This window comes from Enhydra lutris, unplaced genomic scaffold (genome assembly GCF_002288905.1).
Source record: "Enhydra lutris kenyoni isolate GAN:26980312 unplaced genomic scaffold, ASM228890v2 scaffoldscaffold2, whole genome shotgun sequence".
Taxonomy (NCBI): domain Eukaryota; kingdom Metazoa; phylum Chordata; class Mammalia; order Carnivora; family Mustelidae; genus Enhydra; species Enhydra lutris.
The window spans coordinates 37,994,330-38,010,374 of record NW_019154086.1 but is presented as its reverse complement, the minus strand read 5'-3'; the positions used below and the strand labels follow the sequence as shown (position 1 = coordinate 38,010,374).

General features: G+C 45.6%; 1 protein-coding gene across 1 annotated transcript in view; it reads right to left on the bottom strand.

Moving 5' to 3' along the window:
* Nucleotides 1–398: 398 nt before the first annotated feature.
* The window catches only part of LOC111152315 (clarin 1), a 35,315-nt gene continuing 19,668 nt past the window's right edge, over nt 399–16,045 (bottom strand). Inside the window, exons 2-3 of the mRNA XM_022510805.1 lie at nt 13,318–13,497; nt 399–664 (exon numbers count right to left, since the gene is read on the bottom strand). Coding sequence (XP_022366513.1) covers nt 399–664; nt 13,318–13,497 — 446 coding nt within the window. The remainder of the gene's footprint in view (nt 665–13,317; nt 13,498–16,045) is intronic.

The window sequence follows — 16,045 nt, the reverse complement described above, 5'->3', positions numbered from 1 at the left end:
CAGGGTCCTCAGATTCAGTCCCATGTAGGGCTCCTCGCTCAGCGGGGAATCTGTTTGGGATTCTCTCTCCCATTGTCCCTCCCCCTTCCCTGCACTTAAAACAAGCAGCCGCTCATGCTTTCTCTTTCTCTCTCCCAAATAAATAAATAAATACAATCTTAAAAAAAAAAAAAAAAAAAAAGAACCCAGTTCCCACCAGGTAAAACAACCTTTCAAAACCTTCCTTTTTCTCCCCTTCCTTTCCAGCCTGTACCCTTCGTATATCACTTGCAAACACTGCCGTGGAGGGTTTGGGTGCTTTAATTGGTACATCTAAAAGGATGGACAAAATTAACCATTTCCAAGTGACCAAAGCCAGTCTGCTCCCTTACTTGGAAGATTACAGAAGTATTTGCCTTTCAGTACATTAGATCTGCAGCTACATTAGTTGTCTCTGTGCCTTTGGATTTTGCAAAAGGAAACTGAAATCCAGCAAGTCGTATTAGGAGCCCATTCAAAAAGTGAACAAAAAAGCAAATGAAAACAACCCAGAACGAAGTGGTGTATTTTTCACTTTGCGTTTTGTAGGCATAAGTCCCTTCTTTATAATTTGCTATTTTTTCTGAGAGGTGGTGGATTTTCACTTCAGAGGCAAACAGTATCATGACAAGACAGCCACAGGATCCTGCAACAGAAGGGACAAACAACGTGTGGGCACAAATATTTCCTGATAGTAAGGGACAGGGAAGGGGGTCAGTGTGCAAACTAAAGAAAGCCTTTACCATCATCCTCATTTGCATTCCTCTGCAAAAAATGCATCATTTCAAATTGGTAATCATGAGCCTGATTCTCCAACTGGTGGGTGGTAGGGCCTGAGTTATGTCTCTGCATGAAGACTTGGTGGGAGGGGGAAGGGGAGAGCCTAGCTGATCTCACCAAGGCTGGGAGATGTTCTTTTCTGATGATGAGAAGAATGCATTGCTGGGGACCTTAAGAGCACAGTGGTGGAATGAGGCTACAAAGCAGCCACTGCTGTGATGTGGCTTCAAGAGAACAAATTTATCTATACTTCACAGGCCACATAGGACAAATGTCAGTCATACAGCCCTGTTGTGAAAGAGTCTAGGGCTTCCTTCAGAAGGGCTGCTTGCCTTCCTCTCTCCACCAGCTCCCACCTGGCCATAACTGCACACAGGAGTCCCTAGGCAAAAGGAGCCATAGATAAGGTATTGAGGCAAACCGTATTTGTTCTCCATGTTCCTAACAGAACTCAGGATTTTTACCTGGGCATGTGGCTGCCTTGAATAAAGGCTACATTTTTAGTTGAGGAGGGCTGGGATGTAGGAGCAAGAACGTTTCCTTGAAGTCTGCATGTATCAGCCCTTTCTTTTCCCCCTCCTCCTTCCCGTAGCTGAAATATGGATGCAATGGCTGGAGCTCCAGCAGGTGTTTTGGAGCAGGTGGCCTCAGAAATGCAAGCCATATGCTATAGAAAAACAAGAAAGGCAGAGTCTGGATCCCAGACACCTGGAACTACCTGACCAACTGTGGACTTCAAATTCTGGTTTTTTATGTGAAAGAAAAATAAATCCCTATTTTGTTTAGTCCACTGTTGTTATTTCTGCCTCATTTACCACTCATCAGTAGCCTAATCTAATCTTGACTGGTGCAGCTGAAGTCTGGGGTAAGCTCTCTTCAGGGAGGGGCTCTTCATACTGAGTGCTGCCTGGAAATTCTGATAGGTCCTCTCCCACTGAGGATGCAGAATGGGAGACCCCCAGATGGGCAGACGGCACAGGGGGCAGAAGCAGGCGCACAGTGGGTAGCCTAGGATGCCAGGGACTTCCATGGCTAGTGCTGCTTTCCAAGCCACCACCTTGGGGTTTCACTTAATATGAGATTTGCTGAGATGCCCTTCTGACTTAAGTCAAACTAGTTTGGATTCAGACCCTGATGCTTCCTCTTATTCTGTGAAATTAGACAATTTGAATCTCCAGCTCTCCATTTTCTCATGTATAAAATGTGGATAATAAATGTGATGCCCAATTAGCATTTGTCACTAAAATTGACACATATAAACTTTTACTAATCAGTAGCTCTTCCTATGAATTTTAGGTTTTCCTCTCATCTTGCAAGTCCTTACCATAATCCCTTACCTTGCCCCACCGCACACCAAAGAAACCTGACTATACCAGACAGGACACCCAAAAGAATGCATCCCAGTGCCATGTTCCTCCAAACACTCTCCCATTAGGTTTATGACTCCTTTAGGAGGGGTAAGTGCTCCTCGCTCTTCAATTACAGTTAATTCAAACACCCTGGGAGCAGCAACATAGTGGCTTAAGTTCCCATTCATTAATTCACTCATTCATTTATTCTATTTGACTTGTTATGTGCCAAGCACCGGGACAGTGGTGGAAATTTCAACATTAAAGAAAATGCATATGATTTCTCCTCTAACAGAGAGTATAGTCGGACAGGGTAAGACAATTATAAACCCGTTGCACTGAGCGTAAGAGCTGGGGAGGGACAGATGGCTGTTACTGAGAGGGTGGGCAGCATCATGGAAGGTTCTTTGGAAGCAGCTACAGGAAAAGTCAGCTGAGTGAAGGGAGGCTGGACTATGTGGGGAGAGTGGTCTGGACATGAGGAGCTATAATGCAAATGATGTCCTCCATTCTTTTCCCAAAGGCCAGGTTTGGGGTGGGGTCGAGGAAGAGAATGGATCGTGTGAGGGTAAGGGGTGAAGGGTGGGATGAGCAGAGAAAGAGAAATCACATTTTTTTCTATTTTAGAATTTCACAGAGGACTGGCCCATCAGCTTGATCACCATATATACCCCCTGAATAATCAAATGATCTCGTTTTCTTGAAACTTCACTTCTCGCCAGCCTTAGAGCAGCAGTTGAGAATATTCCTTTGTAAAATTGGTCAGCCTATTTTTGTATTCTGAACTTAAAACCAGAGCTCTCCCCTGGCAAAACCGTATTATTCCTTTCTTGTTAGATCCAACAAAAAAGCTGCAATGCTGTTTTCTCTTTATCTTTTATTTGAAAATTGTGGAGAAAATGCCATTGCTTTTACCAGAGAGCCTTCTTTGTCTGAGGAGATGGTGAATTTCAGACAGAAGCGAAACACTGTATTTCCTTAGTGCTTGAAAGGAAAATTCAAGCTCAGTTTCCTTTTCAAGTTGTTAAATATTTTAAAGGTACTACTTTGTTAAGGAGACAGCATCATAGTGAGACTGTATTTCAAATTCCTAAAGTAAAGGTTGCGTGGGGTATCTTCAGACTCACAGCCTTTCTCCACTGCAAATCGTCCAAGCGTGTGAGCTCCCAGAACAGAGTACATGGTCCAGTAGTTGAGAGAATGGTCTTGGGATTCTGCACTGGATTCTGGAGTAGACCATGAGGTCACCCTTGTCATTTCAAAGGTGGAGCATAGCTACCTAGCTTGAGTTTCTGCCCCCCTCGTGACTATGAAGAGAAGTAAAGGGAAACGACTCACCGTGACATCAGGGTATTTTTGCTTCCCTCTGTCCGTGGCTCTAAAAGACATATGGGACCAAGGATAACTACGATTTATGGACCAAAAGATACTCATGAAGTGTATCTTCTTTTTGTGGCCAGGCTACTAGGCACATGGAGAGAAGTGTGTAAGGGATGGGAGTGATGCTGGAAATAGGGCTTGGCACTTGTCTAATATGCCCTTCAGTTCCCAACAAGGGGGCTCCTGCCATGGCTCCCACATTTGGAGGGTACTGCTCGCTCTCTCTCTTCTAGAAAGACCCCTTCCCACAAGGAGAGGAATCCTTGAAGTCAATGGGATGAGCCCATCTTCTGTCTCTGACCCATGTTCTAGCCCATACCCTTGGGACCTGGGAATTCCCTCCCCAAACAGCTTTGAGCACATTCCCAGGACTGCATGAGCATCTAATCTTCCGTGGACAGATTTTGTGGCTGATGTGCAGAGCCCCGAGGCCTGAGGATGGCCAAGGAACAGCTACTCCGAGGGCACTGTTTGGATACTCAGGGTATCCTGAGGCCCATTACAGGGCAGTGCAGTGGAACCAAGCAAGGGGAGGAAGGTGGACAGACAGCGGCCCGTTGTCCTCCATCATTACATTCAGGTCCAAAATTCTAAATGTGAATCTGGCCTTCCAGGCCTTTATGGAGAGATGTTTGTCAAAGCAGGAGGATAAAACATGTCTCACTGAATAGTTTATTTGCTTATAACTTTAAAATGTTTGGACATGGGGTAGGTGGGCTGTCATTAACACTTTTGCTCAAGGCCTCTCAAACGTTCGGGTAAAGTCTGCATGCTTCCTGCTTCCTTCTCCCGGTTATCCAGGCATCTGAGGAGTCCAAACTCAGCGGGGGTCACTGGGACAGATGCCTCACTTGTTCGTCTGACCAACATCACTCCTGCTTATCAGAAAGGTTAGAGCACACGAGATGTAGGAAAGCCTGCCAAAACTTGCTCCAGCTAGAATTTGGAACATAACCAGGCACAGGACCCAGGATTTGCTGCCTTGCCTCTCACTGAAAGACCAGCCATTTTCCTTTATGTGTTTGATTGCCCTGCCATCTGGCTGGAACTGTAATATTTTCCCCCCTTTAATGACTGATGACTGAGTTAATCCCTGACTGAAAAGGATAGCTGAGGTATACGGCTGTCACACAATGAATTACCAGTCAATTAACAAACATTTGTAATGTGCTAGACACTGCACACTCATGACCGTCCTCTGGCAGCTGTCGGGGACTGCAGAATTGGATGCCTCTCTCCTCCAGCCCTTGCGATGTACAGAGCAAAGGGCACAGCCAACGGGAAAGCTGCCTCTTCATCCATGGCTGACCCTGAAGGTGACTATGCCTTTAGGGGTGGGAACGTCCTGCCAGGATCCGTGGGGGACCAGGAGACCTGGGGTTTCAGCGAAAATATGTCCTCAGGGTGAAAAAAAGAAAAAAAGAGCTTTCATACATTCTCCTATTATCACCAAGATTGTATTTTGGGAAATAATAAATTAGAATTTCAGTTCCATTTAAAGTAATGGCCAACCTTTCCAGAAAGCTAGCACGTCATCTTTAAACTCTCTTATAGATGACAAATATTAGAGGCATTCCATTTCCTCCACAGAATGATAAATTGATAATTTCCTTCTTTAAGGAGTCTTGAAAGATGATAAATGGGGGCGGGAAAGCCACAGCTTTGCAGGTGTAGGTGCTAACTTTCTGTGAAATCATGCAATCTCGGTAGAGAGCCAGCCAGCAAAGGTGAGGTCTCCAGCAATAATTTCTTCCACAAATAAAAGGAGTTCTGGCTGCCAGTGGTATGGAGACCAATGGCTGCCATCTAGAAGAGGGGCAGAGGGACAAGGAAAGCAAGCAAATACCTAAGAGTAGATTTTGAGGTCATGATGGGGAGCAATCTGGTCACACGTTTCCGAAGAGTCGGGTCCTCTCTTTGTCTTCTGGACTGGAGAGTGGAAGAGCCCACCTCCGACTCACGTTTTACAAATGTCACAATGGTGAGAGTGGGATTGGTGCGGAGAAGAAATGACCTAAAAACAGCAGTCTTTCTCGAACCTGAATTGCCTTTCAGAAAAGACTACCCTTTGTTGCCAGGAAAGACACAGAGCCAATTCTGCTTTAGTCGTTTATCCAACAAATACTTATCGCGTGCCTAGTGCATCGCTGCGGGCACTGGGATAGAGCCCCCGATGCCCCCACAGAAATCCCTGTCCTCGGGGCACTGCCAGTGGTGAGGACAGTGGAAAAGTGGCAACAAACAACAAGCCCATCAAGGGCACTCTAGAGCACGATGTGCTCGAAGGAGAATAAGGGGTGGACGGGGCAGGCCTCAGGGACAGGGTGATATTTTAGGCCTCTCAAACAAAGTCAGGGATTGAGAAAGTAGCTAACTGAGGGGAATAGCATTTCGGGGTGAGGGAACAGCCTGTGCGGAGGCCCCAGGGGGCCTGGGCCGAGAGATAGGCAGGGAGCCGGGCAGAGAGGAGTAAGAGGTGAGTCGTGTGTGGGGCCGCGGTGGGCGGAGGGGGGTGGGAGGAGCAACAGGTGGAGTTTGGAGGTCCTAGCAAGGACTTGGCTTTGGTTCTAGATCAAACAGAAAGGAAGACACGTGTGCATGTTCTGAATAGGATAGGAGTCTGTTTGCCATTGTGATGGAACAAGATTGAGCATCTCCCCTCCCCAGGTCATGGCCCGGTACGGGGCACATGTTGGATGTGGAGTTGGATGGCTCTTTTCTGGCTCCCTCAACATGAGTAACCTGGAGCACTGTCCTCTTGCTCTCCTGCTGCCCCCTGCACCTCCGAACAGGAGCCCTGGTCCTTTGCCATCACAGGCTGGCTAGTATTACTTCTCTCCTTCTGTGGCCGCCTTTCTAAAGTCTATGCTGAGAAACTAGCAGAATGTTTTTGTTGCTGACTTCTCCTACCACCAATCCTGTCCTTCCTCAGGTCCAGTGGCTCCGATGCCTGGACATCCCTGTATCTGCTTCTTGGACTTCGGGTAGGTGCTCCTTGGTAAGGATGGAAGTCAAGACCCAGGTAGCCAGTGACCACCGGTTGCAGAATAATATGCCCTAGACATAGTACAAGGGCTGGGATACTAGGAGTACTAAAGCTGATATATAATGCAAGCCTTCTTCTATTTCTGTCCTGCTCTTTATTTTCTCATGTGTTTCATGTGTGACTGTGTTTATTTATGTTCTATGCCACAGCTAGAATAATAAGAATTAGGCCCATATTAGGAACATTCCCCTTTTATTTATTTATTTTTTAAAGATTTATTTATTTATTGGAGAGAGAAAGAAAGAGCAGGGGGAAGAGCAGAGGGAGATGGAGAGAGAGAATCTTAGGCAGACTTCGCGCTGAGCGTGGAGCCTAACAGACGGCGCGATCTCATGACCCTGAGATCATGACCTGAACCAAAATCAAGAGTGGATGCTTCACTGCCTGCACCACCAGGTGCCCCAGAAACGTCCCCCTTTTAAAGGAAGGCACTTGTTGTATTTGTTCACTTTGCTTGGTATAACTCATAACATGACGCTCTATTTAAGAGAAGACACAGTAAATACAATTTGCATTAAGTCAGCACTTAGGAGGTTTTTATCACCTCTAAAAGGCCCGAGTCAATACCTTTCATGTCATTTTCAGGGAGTATTTACTGAACTATCTAGGATGTTCTGTGATTGATCCATGGCACGTCTTCTACCTAGCCTGCTCCCTTTTCCTGGCAGATCTGGGACCTCGCCATCAATTGGGAAACTTCTGAATGGAATATAGAAATCATGGAATAGAATGGAACATAGAAAGGCAGATATTCATACGTCAGTGCTCTGATGTGAAACAATGGATCTTCTGTGCTCAGCTGCTTCTTCTCTGGGGCCCTCTCTTTCTCTACCTTCTTAATTTGTGTACATCTCTCTCTCTCTCTCCTGTTGTATTATAAACCTTGGGGGAAGTGTTTTCCCCGTTTGACCCATTCTGCTTTCCCTTCCCATTACCTCTCCCTTTTATGCTTTCAAAAAGCTCACCATTCAGCCATTCTCTTGAAATATCCCAGTCTTACAGCCTCAGGAACAACATGGCCTCTTGGTTTTCCTTCCTCCTTTCTGGACACACCTAGTCAGTGCCTTTGCTGACCCCTCTTCCTTCCTCCTCATCGGTGTTCTTTAGGGATTGGTCTCACGCCAGTTTTTCTCTATCTACATTCTCTCTCATGTAGATGATCTCATCCATTTCCATTGCTTTAAATAATATCTATATCCTGACAACTCCTAAATTTATGTCTTTTGTCTAGACCTCTTCTCTGAGCTCCAGACTCATATATCCCACTGGCTACTCGCCATCTCTACTCGGATACCTCCTAGGATCTTAAACTTGACATACCACAAATAGAACATTGATTTCTAGTGCCAAGCTCCTCCTCCCAGCTCTTTCTTGCCCAAAACTCCAAGACTGTTCCTCCCCTTGTCTTATTCATCTTGGTTAATGCCACCACTGTCTACTTGCTTAAACCACCTGCAAAAGGTTTTGGATTTACTCTCAAAATGTTTTTAGAATCCATTCATCTCTCTCCACGTCCAAGGCAATAGCCTAGTCTTTTGCCAGACATTTCTTAAAAGGTAAATCAGCTCTCCGACATCTTCTTAAAATCTTTCAAAAGCTTCTCAGTGCAATTAGAATCAATTCTAAAAGATTTGCCATGGCTTTTGAGATCTGAGTCTGACATTAAGTGGGATCAACAGGTCTTGCAAATGATTTTTTTTTTCTTGGCCATTTCTCCCTCATTACCTACTCCAGGCACATGGGCCTTCTTTCAGTTCCTATGGCAAGCTGACCTCTTTCCCTAGACTGTTCACTTGTGCTTTCTCCTCTCCTTGGGTAAATCTCTGGGGGTCCTCAGCTCCTTTGTATCCTTGGAACTACTTGCTGACCACTGCATCAAAGCCCCCATCTCCCCTTTCCCTTCATTCTCTATTCTAATGTTTATCACTCTTATTGGAATGATTGTCTTCGTTAATTACTTAGGTACGCTTTTGTTTGCCTCTCCCACAAGACTGATTCCATGAAGGCAGGACTGTGTGCCTGATGGGTTATGGCATTTAGCACTGGTGCCTATGATAATGGCGGGCAAAAGTGGGCTGTCAGTCAGGGTTTGTTGAATAAGGGAAATGTATGCATCTCAATCAGTGGTTCTCAACACTGGTCACACATTAGAATTACCAAGAGAGCTTACAAAAACACCTGTAGGTTCACCTGGGTGGCTCAGATGGTTAAGCATCTGCCTTCCACTCAGGTCATGATCCCAGGGTCCTGGGATTTAGTCCTACACTCAGCTCCCTGCTCAGTGGGAAGCCTGCTTTCCCTCTCCCACTCCTCCTGCTTGTGTTCCTGCTCTCTCCCTCCTCCAGTCAAATAAGTAAATAAATAAGTAATATCTTAAAAAAAAAATACCAAAAAACAAAAAACCCTGTACCCAGACTCCACCCTCAGAGACTCCAATTTAATTAATGTAGCACGGGGCCTGGTGTCAGCATTTTTAGCAAGTTCTTCAAAGTATTCTAGTGTATAGTCCAGAAAGAGAATCACTGCCCAAAATGAAGTAAGGGGGACCATTAAGGTATTACTGAAATCCTAACTTGAGGAAAGATTTCTCAAATCTAGTTAATAATCGACAAGATGAGAAAGAGCAAATGGATTGAGTTGTGTGTGTCTCGTGAACAATGACAGCAGACAGAAATGCAGCATAAAGAAGGCTGAGGAATGTGATGGACCGAATTTGGAAGCTGTGAGAAGTGGCCCCAACATCTGGTCCAGGAGGGCAACAGATTATCAGGCCATGGCAAGAGCCAGCTGTGGTGAATGAAATCTATGGTGGCCTCATCCGCAGGTGTATTCCTTTTCCCTCTTTGTCTCCGGGGTCTGGCACGCACAGGGGAACACAGAAGAGGATGCTCAGAGCACTGTTACTCTGGGCTTATGAAAGGAAGACACCTTCCCTTTCCTTCTCCTCCATCTTCTTGCCTCAGGATGTCAAACCTTGGGTCCCCATCACCAAGGGGGTGGGCAGTAGACCCGAATGATATCAGCACAAGGAAAGGGGGAATCTTGGGGAACCCAAGGGTGAGTGAGAGAAGAAGAGAATAGAGGTCTAAGGTAGAAGGGATTTTTCCTGCAGATTGTGAGGAAGGCCACCTGGGCAGCGAAACGGGGGAGGACACTTGGTGGAAGGGAGCTGCCCCTCCCCACTTCCCCCACTGTGGGCCTATAAGGGGGTCTCCAGTGGAGTATGACTCATGCGGGAACAAAAGGACTTCCTCATACAGGCTCTCCCTTCTTTGGGTGTAAATCTGTTGGCTCAGAGTTACAGGGTTTGGGATGAGGCTGTAAGTCCCCATCCGTCCACAGTTAGGATATAGAGCTGGGATCTCCATGGATGTTACAACTTGAGATAAACATTTCCAAAATGCCAGGGTCTTCTGGTTACTGTTTGTGGACCGAACCAAAGGAGGTAGTCTGTGATTCAAGAGTGATCTGCTTACCCCAAAGGTCACCAACCATCAGTCCTTTTGACCCTTAAACACGCTTTGCTGTCCTGCATAGTTCTTAAAAAGTTACTGGGATTTTTGGCGCTTAAAAAATAAGGATTTGGGCCTAAAAAAGCAGATAGGGTGCAAACAGTAGGATTTTTTCTTCTGCAAGACAGATCTGGAGCTAGCTCCTTCTTTTCCTTACTCCTCTTCTCTTCTTTCCCTCATCCACAAAGCTTTATTGAGGACCTGCTTTTGCAACAAGTTCGAAGATAAATAAGATATAATGTAAGCACAGGGTCTGTGTGTTCCCGCATATATTTCCGTGCTCAGGTTTTCGTTGCATTAGACTTGGCCAAGGGCCGAGATAAGATCTGGGACTTGGATTAGATTCTGCATTCTCTGAGTCATCTTGCCTTTCAAATACCGTTAGTTCGGTCGTCCGTTAGAACTGTCAAATAATTTGTCTTCCAAATGGGCTGCTCTTCTGAATTTCATTCAGAAGCTGGAGTGCGAGATGGTTGTGCCAGTTAATAAGCTGTTGTATTTCGGCTTCGAACCAGCGCTTTTTTCCCTCTGCTTTGTGATGCTGGGTCAAGACTGCCCTGACTCTAGTTCTGCCTTGTCAGCTGCTTCCAGTTCTGCTCTGTCAATACAGCGCTGGGGAGGCGGTGGGGGAGGTGGGAAGCAGGATACAGCAGTGGGGGCGGGGCTTCCCAAGCCCTTCCTACTCCCCCAGAGCCACCGCTGGTGTGCAACAGCGTCATCTCCTCAAAGGTCTGACACCCAGCGCCCTGGCCTCTCTCAAGCAGCTAAGTTCTGGTAACTCCAAACTCTTCCCTCAGTTCCATAAACTCTGGGAATGGCAGCTGCTTTCTGAGATGACCGTCTGCGAGTTACCTTAGGGTCCCCATTCCGTGTCACCAGTCCTCTAACACCTGTTTCACCAGTTCCTGACAGCCCTGGTCCTCGCACCTGAGCTTGCTTTGGAATCACCTAAAGACTTGTTGAACGCATTGCTCCTCCGACCCCAAGTGTTTGATGCCAGTAGCAGGTCTGGGGAGGGACCGGAGAATTTGCTTTTCTATCAAGTTTCCAGGTGAGGCAAATGCTGCCCGTCTGGGGGACCCCACTTTAAGAACCACTGCTGATCATTGTATTCCCGTGATCAAAATCGTGCATATTCCCTGTTTTCTGGCTGGCCTCTGATTTAATGGCCTTCACTGAAATAGCACACCACCCAGATCTACCGGTTTGGTTTGGTATGTTGAGGGAGAAGGAGGTAATGCCAACATCTGCTTCTCACCTGGACCCATCCACAGTACTGAATCACTCTCTCGGTCTGTCTGTCCGCCCCCTGTACCTGTGCTCTTGCTCCTCTGCCCTAATTTCAAAGCCCTCAGCCTTCCTTTACAGAGTTCATCCCACCCCGCTCCGGCTCATGTCCTACCACCTCTGTGGGCCGGCTCTGCTCACCCCAGCCCATTGGAATTCTGATTTCTCTAAACTGTACTAAGTGCGCACCCGACATCTCCTTCTGGGTTTGCTTTTTCAAGTCTGCAAACATATACTGAATTGTTTACTGTGCGTAGAGCCTCATGCTGGATGCTCTCACTGGAGATGCAAAGAGGAAAAAGACTTAGTCTGCCCTCCTGGGGTCACCATTTCTGCATGATTGAAAACTGTGCTATCCACTGGTGAGAGACATGAGGGAGAATGGCAGCAGAAACCCCACTCAAGAGAGAACCGCTTTGGTGAAGTGAATTACTCGATTGGCAAGAAGTGGATAAGGGAAGAAGCCAAGAAGTGTGCCCAAGTCCGAATGGATGAAGGCTGTACTGCCCTGTGAGCTGAGGGAGCCCCTGTTGACCCAGGACTCTGTTTTCTAGAGAGGGAGACGTGCAAGCTTGTGGCTGGCGTTGATCTGAGCTAGGGGAAGGGAGCAGGGGCCAGACGCAGCAGGGCCTGGGACCCGGCGGCAGCCAAAATGCAATGTCAGAGGAGAAGGAAACAGACTAATAGGGACTTTTCAATCTGCTGTTTGCTGGTGTGAGTTGTAATCTCTCTCGACTCCTCATGAAATCCTTAAGAGAAATGCAGATACTTCCTGGGAATATGACAAAGTACTAAGTCTTTTGGCAAGTTTAAAATGGGATGAAATCAGAGACCTCCGATAGAAGAATGGCTACATGCAAGTTAGAGGTATAGTCTTGATTTTCTCGTGTTTCTCTTCTCCTGGTAAATATATCCTAAGCACCCTGTAGCACTATCCGGGGTTTCTATTCTTTTCCATCACCCTTGGTTTTTGAGTGGGATGTGTTTACTGATGAACTGGTTTCTGAGCTCAGAGTTTATTTTTTCTCAGTTACACCTATCATTAGGCTACACAAAATACCTGTGGGCCTGAATAGGACAACTCATGTGGGCAGAACACTGGTCTTTACTTTTTGTGGATGACTTTTACTTATTTTCCTGATTATAAATAAATAAATGCATGCTACTGAACATTTGGAAATACTAAAAAGCATAAGAAAAAGTGAAAATCACCTATAATTTCACTACTCAGTGGTAATTACTATGAACAGAATGGGACTCTGTGTGTGTGTGTGTGTGTGTGTGTGTGTGTGTGTGTGCATGTATCTATATGGAGGCTAGAAAGAGGATATGTACAATCCAAATATTTATATATGCTGTCTCTACTTACACATAATCAAATTCGGTTCATAAAATCTTATAATTTTATTTGTATTTATAAAATCATATACACTGTTTTAGTCACTTAACTTTTTGATACAAGCATGCATCCTTTTGATGACATCTTCAAAGATACAATTTAATGCCAGCATTTATGCATACAAAATATCATGATGCAGCTCTCGAATTCCCTATTGTTGGATAATCATGTTTCTCTCCACTTTGGCGATCAGATACAATGCTACAATGGACATCTGCGTCTATGTATAGTCACTTCGCATTTAGGTAGATCTGTCTTGACACCTTGGAAGGCACATTTTTCTGTGTGTCAGAGTAGAAGTGCTTTGAAGCAGAAGTAGAATTTTGTACTCAGGGGCACCTGGGTGGTTCAGTGGGTTAAGCCTCTGCCTTCAGCTCAGGTCATGATCTCGGGGTCCTGGGATCGAACCCCGCATTGAGCTCTCTGCTCGGCAGGAAGCCTGCTTCCCCCTCTCTCTCTGCCTCCCTCTCTGCCTACTAGTGATCTCTCTCTGTCAAATAAATAAATAAAATCTTTAAAAAAAAAAAAAAAGAATTTTGTGCTCACCTGAAATGAAGCTCAAAAGATACAATCCTAGTGGACCATGCAGGGTTTCAAAGGGCTTGCCAAAAGCATTGTACATGAAGAAGGCTGTTCCCACCATGGTCAGAACGACCAGGATTGTGGAGAAGAGGATGACATTGACGTGGATGCTCACAGGGATGGCTTGGAGCAAATCTGGGAAAACTAAAGATAAAACAAAGGTTAGAAGAAATTTCATTAGAGGTAGTCTGCAAATGCAGTTTCAAAAATTAAATCCTTCTTTTTAACATCAAAAATCACTAAAATCCTTCAGATGAATACATTCTTACTTATTAATTTACAAGGGATTTAGAAAAAGGTTTAAACACAGGATTATTTTATAGAACTCACCAGTAAAGACCAACAAAGAGGAGATCTGGGGGAATTTTTTCTGCCCTTGGTCATATGTAATTACTTAACTAAACTAGTGGTGTCTTTATAACCAAAAACTGTACATGTTGATGACCAAACTTTTAATAACATTTCACAGTAGCCTTTTTTAAAAAAAATCTGTCTTGAAATGACATTTTGAGTTTGAGGATATCTGAGGGAGTTCAAACATCAGGAAGCATTTCTGTTTCCTTTGCTCCAAAAAAGAAAAAATTGTTTCTAGTCCACACCAAGATTAAAAAACGAGGTATTCTCAGTGAACTTCAATATTTTGATGTCGCACAAGCTGTGGGAAAATAATTTCTGGTGATACAAGAAATATTTTCCATTTAGAAAACATGCCAAATCTATTTCTAGATTTTGTGTTCAGGGCAAGTTTTTCTCGTTTGCAGAGGAAATGAAATACTTTATAAATGTAGGGTCTCTCTTATTTGGTGAGGCATCAGTATTCTTAGCATCAATAAACCTGGCAAGACCAATCCGGGGAAGTTTAGTTTCCCAAACATTTATCAAGTGCTTCTTATTTACTGAGCACCTAGTATGTGCCAGGCATTGCTCTAGGTGCTGGAAATAGAGCCATAAAACAAGAGAGACAAGGTCCCTGTTGTCTCATCGAGATTATAACCTAATGGGAGTAAACAGACAAGAATTAAACAGGCAAATTTCATAGCTTATCTCCAAAGATGGCCACCACCAATTCCTTCCTTCTACACACATGGTGCTTCCCCTTTAGAGGAATTTATTCCTCAGTCCCCTTGAACCTGGGCTGGTTTGTGACTGTTTTGGCCAACTGAATATGGCCCCAGAACTACAGCATGCCAGTCCCAGGCTAGCCTCTGAGAAGATCAGCGGTTCCTACGTCTTTTCTCTTGGAGGCTTGAGCGGTCTTTCAGGAAGTCCGAGCTACTCTGCTGGAGAGAAAGGCCACCCAGAGGAGCAGCAGACATGGGAGGGAAGAGTCTTGGACGTCCAGCCCGGGAAAGCCTCTGGGCGACTTCAACCCCAGCTGCTATTTAACTGCAGCCCAAACGAGACTAAGGCAGGTGAACGTAGACCTTTTTCTTTCAAGCCCCTGACCTTTGGGGGGTTATAATGCAATAATGACACTAAGACACTGTCACAAAATGCTGCTGCTATGCAGAAATGAAACAGGGCAATGGAATTTTGAGTGATTGAGTGAGTGGATAAGGGTGGTCAGCAGTTAACACCTGAGCTGGTACCTGAATGCTGGGAAGGAAGCCGCTGTATAAATAGCCGGGGAAGAGCATTCCTGGGGAAAGGAACCCCGCTGCAGGTGAGGCTGGGGAGTGAGAGGAAGAGAAGTGCCATTGCAGGACAGACTTCTGCACCCACTGGGTCCTGGTCAGCTGACCTCGGTAAGGAGTTGGCTTTTCATTCTAAATTCACCGGGAAGCTGCACGGGAGTTTCAAGTAAGAGAGGGACGCAGTCTCCTTCATGATGTGAAAAGATCACTCTGGCCACTGATTAGCAGGAATAAAGGGGGTGGGGGGCAGGGAGGAGGGCAGGCGTGGAAGCAGGGAGACCCAGAGGCACGGAGTATTCACAGTGGTGAGAGACAGGGGTGGACCTCAGGTGCAGCAGTAGAGGTGGCGAGCAGTTATCAGATTTGGAATCTATCTTGGAGATAGAAGATAGGACTTGTTGAAAGAAGGGAATCAAGGATAAACAACCAAATAAGTGGTGGTGTTATTAACTGACACAGACAAGTAGAAGGTGTGAGTCTGGGCAAGGGAGTGGGAAGTGAGGTTCTGTTTCAGATTTCTTTTTTGAAGATTTAAAAAAAAATTTTATTTACTTATTTGGGAGAAAAAGAATGTGAGAGAGAGAGCATGAGGGGAGAAGCACACTCCCCTTTGAGCAGAGAGCCCCATGCGGGACTCAATCCTAGGGCTCTGGGATCGTGACCTGAGCCAAAGGCAGTTGCTTAACCAACTGAGCCACCCAGGTGCCCCTGTTTTAAATATTTTAGTTTAAGTTGCACCTAAGATATGCAAATAGAGGTTCCAAATAGGATTTATGTATCCAGAGGCCAGGGAGAAGGTGGAGGTATTTAGGGAAGTGGTACCGGGGTGAGGCGAGCAAGGTGCCTAGGGCATGAAATTTAAAGGGACAATCATTCTCTGGGGTCAGCCCCCTCTAGCACAAGCCCAGGAGTAAATCCTTAAATTTTATGACCTAAGGGCCTCCGTGACCTCAGGTATGTAAAGCCAGAGGAATGGCTCTCACCTGTGGAGAAACTGTAGCTAGAGGAGAGAAGGACCCTGAGGCTCCGCCACACTGACTTACACAGGAGAGAAGAGA